Source organism: Pan paniscus, chromosome 3 (assembly GCF_029289425.2).
Source record: "Pan paniscus chromosome 3, NHGRI_mPanPan1-v2.0_pri, whole genome shotgun sequence".
NCBI classification, from domain to species: Eukaryota; Metazoa; Chordata; class Mammalia; order Primates; family Hominidae; genus Pan; species Pan paniscus.
The window spans coordinates 52,197,435-52,203,434 of NC_073252.2; the positions used below are offsets into that span (position 1 = coordinate 52,197,435).

At 42.8% G+C, this 6,000-nt stretch overlaps 1 protein-coding gene across 3 annotated transcripts in view; it reads right to left on the reverse strand.

The window, feature by feature from the left end:
* MRPL1 (mitochondrial ribosomal protein L1) overlaps window positions 1-5,697 on the reverse strand; it is a 93,162-nt gene extending 87,465 nt beyond the window's left edge. The window contains exon 1 of one of the 3 annotated variants that reach the window (XM_003832281.6): window positions 4,590-5,697. In XM_003832281.6, the coding sequence (XP_003832329.1) occupies window positions 4,590-4,620 (31 nt within the window). In that variant the 5' untranslated portion in view covers window positions 4,621-5,697. The other 2 variants (XM_008957674.3, XM_055111375.2) reach the window with 2 other exon arrangements.
* Between the last annotated feature and the right edge of the window lie 303 nt (window positions 5,698-6,000).

Sequence of the window (6,000 nt, forward strand, 5' to 3'; positions counted from 1 at the left end):
TAGCTTGTTCAGCATTGTATACCTAGCACCTAGCACAGTGTTTGTCAAGTGAAGACTCTAAATAAACATTTGTTGAATGAAAAAAATTTGAACAAATGAGAGCAGAAATTGGACTCAAATATTATGCATTACAGCACATGAAAGGGGCCATTTTTCTGATGATCCATTTATTCATTCATTCATTCAACAAATACGCTAATGAAACATGTGCTAGCACTGCTTGAAGCATTTAGGTACATCAGTGTATAAAACATAAAAATCCCTATCCTCATAGGGCTTATGTCTAGAGGGGGAAGACAATACCAATAAAAATAATTGGGGGATGGAGGCACTGCAGGATAAAAGGGATTGTATCAGTGGAAAGTGGTTTGCAATTTTAAGTATAGTGGTTAAGACAAGCCTCATTAAAAGGGTGATATTTGAGGCCAGGCATGGTGGCTCATGCCTGTAATCCCAGCACTTTGGGAGGCCAAGGTGGGAGGATCACGAGGTCAGGAGTTCGAGACCAGCCTGGCCAACATGTTGAAACCCCATCTGTATTAAAAATACAAAAATTACCTGGCCGTTGTGACAGGCGCCTGTAATCCCAGCTATTCAGGAGGCTGAGGCAGGAGAATCGTCTGAACCCAGGAGGCGGAGGTTGCAGTGAGCCGAGATCGCGCCATTGCACTCCAGCCTGGGCAACAAGAGCGAAACTCCGTCTCAAAAAAAAAAAAAAAAAGGGGGTGATATTTCAGCAAAGAGTTGAAAAGATATGGGAAAGTTAGCCATGCAAACACCGAGAAACCGTTCTAGGGCAAAGACTCTAAGGCAAGAGTGTTCTTAATGTGTTTAAGAAACTAGAAGGCCAGCTGGTTACAGCAGAGTGAGTGTGAGGGAGGATAGATGGAGAAGAGGTCAGAGAGGTCAGCTGGGTGAGGTGGGGGTAGGAGAAGGTAGGCACAAGGTGATATCGAAGACTTGTACACCAGTGCTACTCAACAGAAGAATAATGTAAGCCACATGTACAATTTAAAATTTTCTAATAACTACAATATATAAGGTAAAAAGAAACAGTAAGTTAATATTTTATCACTAATACCCCAAAGTATTATTAAATTATCAATGTAAAAAAATTGGGCTGGGTGTGGTGGCTCACGCCTGTAATCCCAGCAGTATGGGATGCTGAGGCGGGTGGATCACCTGAGGTCAGGAGTTCAAGACCAACCTGGTCAACAGGGCAAAACCTCGTCTCTACTGAAAATACAAACATTACCCGGACCCAGTGGCATGTGCCTGTAATCCCAGCTCCTAGGGAGGCTGAGACTACAGAATCACTTGAACCTGGGAGGCACAGGTTACAGTGAGCCGAGATCATGCCACTGCACTCCAGCCTGGACAACAGAGCAAGACTCCATCTCAGAAAAAAGTATTTTACATGTTTTTTTTTAATGCTAAGCCCTCAAAATCTAATGTATATTTGACAAATTCAATTCAGATTAACCAATTTGAAGTGCTCAATAAATAGTGGCTAACAAAATGAACAGCACAACTGTAGGCCATTCTAAGGGCTTTGGATTTAGAAAAATGGAAAGGCTTTGCAGAGTTCTGAGCACAGGAGTAACATGACTGCGGTCCTTAAAGGATGAATTTCACTACTCATTGACAGTAGACTGTAGAGAAATCCAAGTGAGAGATGGTAGCAGGTGGGAACAAGGTAGCTGCAGTGGGGCAGTGAGAAGTCAGAGTCTGGATTTATTTTAAGCGTAAAGCCAACAGGATTTGCCAACTATTTAATGTAAAGTGTGAGATACAGAGAGGAGTCAGCCAGGTGCAGTGGCTCAGAGCCTGTACTGCCAGCACTTCAGGAGACTGAAGTGGAAGGATCACTTGAGCCCAGGACCTCGAGAGCAGCCTGGGCAACATAGTGAGATCTCATCTCTACCAAAAAAAAAATTAGCTGGTCATAGTGGGCCCCAGAGGTCAAGGCTGCAGTGAGCCGTGACCGGGCCACTGCACTCTAGCCTGGCCAACACAGTGAGATCCTGTCTCAAAAAAAAAAAAAAAAAAGAGTCAAGGATATTCTGAGGTTTTGGCCTGGACAAATGAAGGATGGAATTGCCTTCAAATGAGAAGAAAAAGACTGCAGGCTATGACAATGAATTTGATTTTAAACAACTGCAAGGTGCTGATATGCTATCAAAGTGGAGATGTAGAATACTCAGATGAGTATAAGAATCTAAAGTTCAGAAGAGTGATCCCAACTGTAGATATAAATTTGATAACCATTAAGGTATAGACAATAATCGGCTGGGCACGGTGGCTCATGCCTGTAATCCCAGCACTTTGGGAGGCAGAGGTGAGTGGATCACTTGAGATCAGGAGTTCGAGACCAGCCTGGCCAACATGGTGAAACCCCACCTCTACTAAAAATACAAAAATTAGCCGGGCATGGTGGCACGCGCCTGTAATCCCAGCTACTTGGGAGGCTGAGGCACAAGAATTGCTTGAACCCGGGAGGCAGAGGTTGCATGAGCCAAGATCGTGCCACTGCACTCCAGCCTGGGTGACAGAGCAAGATTCCTTCTCAAAAAAAAAAAAAAAAAAGATATACACAATAATTGGCCATCCATTTCTCCAACAGTCAGGAAGAATGCTGGTATTGAGGCTGATACCTAACAAGAACAGTAGCTACAGTGGCTTCCAGTGCTTTAATGAACCTCCGAAGTGGGGCCTTCTGGCAAAACATTTGCAATTTCATATTGTTGAAGCATTCATTGTATCCCTGGGGGTTTTCGCTATGTTCGCTGTGGCTGAGCCAAGAAAGAAGGCATATGTCGACTCCTACAGAAATGATGATTCCATAAAAGATTTTGAGGAGATGAGGAAAACTGGTATATTTCAGAGCACAAAGTGATTCTGCAATATAAAGAATTTCTTTGGGTTGAATTACCTAAAAGTTTGTCACTGACCTGTGTTCTTGAACTATGAAATGTGAAAGTTTCTCTTGATAAGTAAACAATTAAAAAAGTAAAAAAGATAGACAATAATCAAAGCCACAAACTTTGGATGAGCTAACCAAGGAGTGAATTTAGATACAGAAGAGATGAGGATGAAGGATGGAACCCTGGCTTCCAGAACACTCCAAGTAAAGAGGTTGGGGAGAGGAAGAGGAACCAGCCAAGTAATGTGAGAAAAAATGACACATGAAATAGGAAGACAATTAACAGAGAGATATCCTAGAAGCCAAGAGAAGAAAATGTGACAAGAAAATTATAATATTCAGGTATTTTTGGTTTCTTTGGATTTGTGTAACATAACGATTTCTGTCATACATGAAGATGCCTTCAACCTCCTTTCAGAAATAATATACATTTTGGTTTGCTCACATAGTAGGCATCAGGGTCTGTTGTTATCTCTTGTCACCCCTAATTTTTGAGCAATAACTCTCTTGACACAGTTTTCCTGCAAAGAAACTCAAAAAAACAAAACAAAACTGTGATGCAGTGTTAAATATACATGTATCACTGACCTAGGATTGCAAGCTTCAGTACTTCCTCTGCCATTTACTAGTTATATGAACTTGGCCACATATCTAATAAGATCAGTTTCTTCCTCTGTAAAATGGGGGTAATGCTGGCTACTGCTTCTACCTAAAGACCTACCTAAATTAAACAATATATATCACTGGACTTCAAAAACACAAAATAAAAGCAAAAAGCGTTGCACAGGCCGGGCGCAGTGCCTCACGCCTGTAATCCCAGCACTTTGAGAGGCCGAGGAGGGCGGATCACCCGCGATTAGAAGTGCAAGACTAGCCTGGTCAACATGGTGAAACCCCGTCTCTACTAAAAATACAAAAATTAGCCAGGCATGGTGGCACACGCCTGTAGTCTCCGCTACTCGGGAGGCCAAGGCAGGAGAATCGCTTGAACCTGGAAGACGGAGGTTGCAGTGAGCTGAGATCGCAACACAGCACTCCCAGCCTGGGTGGCAGAGCAAGACTGCCGTCTCAAAAAAAAAAAAAAAATTGTTGCACAAGACAGGGCTGTCGTCGTAGATAAAAAGTTGAAATTATTAAGATGAAAAGAGGCGCTACCAAGAGGTACTACAGAATTAGCCCTCAAATGATAAACGTTGATCCAAATTAGACCACCTATGGAAGTTTAAGAACTGGAATCGCCTATAACGAAGTAATTCCGAAAGTACCGAAAAGCACTTTGAAAATTGCTCTAGTTTACAGACTTAAGCCACTCAAATACATCATCTTTCCCTTACCAGAACTCACCTCACTTATCACACTCCACTACCCGCAGCCCACACCCCAGTATCAGAGACGACCCAGTCCTTGCCTTGCCCATAGGTGGCTGGAGGGCGCTCGATGTACGTCCCGCTCCCACTCCCTCCCTCAGGGTGGACGTCTCCAGAATGGAGTGAAACCCTTCATAAGGTCACTTTTAAGTAGTAATGACCCACCCTCTGAAAAACCTAGAGACCAGAAACAGCACGAGGCATTTTCAGCACCCAGAGCAGAATCCGCCTTGCACTCTGCTGCAACCAGAGACTCGGTGCCAGAGCCATTTCCCCTGCAAGACAACCCCCCGCCTTACCTCTACCCATGCACCTTACGGCCGCCGCCATGTTGGGCACTTCGGATTGCGTTCACGAAATTGTTCCTACGTTTCTACTGGGAAGAATTAAAAAAAGGTTCCGTTCTAGAATCCGCAAAGAGGGAAGGAGTTAAAAAGAGAAAGAGGAACGGGGCGGGGACCAAAATGAGCTTTGCTGCCGGCGTGGCGGTGTTACTGTTAGTCCTCCGTGTTGCACAGGACCCTGTGTTTCGTGGTTCCGGTATGGCTGGTTAACCACCTTCGGGAAAATACGATCCTGTTGGCGATGCTGTGATTATTTTAATCCTTCCTTCTTACTCTTTTTCTTTTTTGATCCTGCAAGTGTACTCAGAGCGACAATTTTAACAGGCTGTGAGAGTACTTAATACCCAACGTAAAATCTTGAAAAACAGGAACCCTGAAACCCACTAGGTTCTTCCGCCACTTTTCCGGCCTTGGAAAGACTTATTTAAAAAATTCTCCAGGCGTTTTCGCCGCTACCCGAGGGAGGTGTCCAACTCATTGACAAACTTTCTTTGTTAATTGTCAAACTTTCTGTCAGCGCAAGATCAACCTTAGCTTTAAAATCTTACATTAATCTCTACATTTACCCCCTGCTGGCAAGCGAGTAGACTTGCCATTAGGATCAATTGAATAATAATACTTGACATTTATAAAACATTTCTAGTTTTAAAATGGCAGCTCCAAGACCCACGCACAAGTTATTCTGATAGGAAAAAAAACAAAAACAAAACAGAATGAGTGTACTTTCCATTACGTCACAGCTGTCGGCGTGGTTTATCTAAAACAAATCTGATTACGGATTTTATCACTTCCCAGCTTACCTCCCCCACAACACACACACACACACACACACACACGTTTCTCACCTCCATAACTTGGTTCATTCTATCTTCTCTGCTTCGTGTGTACCGTCCCCTACATCACCTAGGTAACTTTTTAAAGATTTCGCCTCAGGCTGTGTTTCTTTTAAACAGTTTTGAGATATAATTTACATAGCATACAATCTACCAATTTAAATTGTACAATTAAATGGTTTTTAGTGTACTCAAAGAGTTGTGCAGCCATCACCACAATATATCAGTTCTTGTCAACAGTCTGAGCTTTTTATGGGTAGAAACCATCTTACTCATTTTTGTAACCTCAGCACATACTTCAGTGCCAGGCCCATAGGAGGCTCTCAGTAAATGTTTGCTGAATAAATGAATATATGCATACATGAATTAGTGACTCAATTAGAATGGCAAGCCTGCAAAATTAACTTGCTTCAATGAAGCTGCCCAGAGGCAGATGAACTGGATCAAAGGCATTTCCCAGATGCTTTATTCATATTTATACATAGTACTCATCTACATGAAAAAATAAGATTTCTAATGTATTGCCTTGTCTT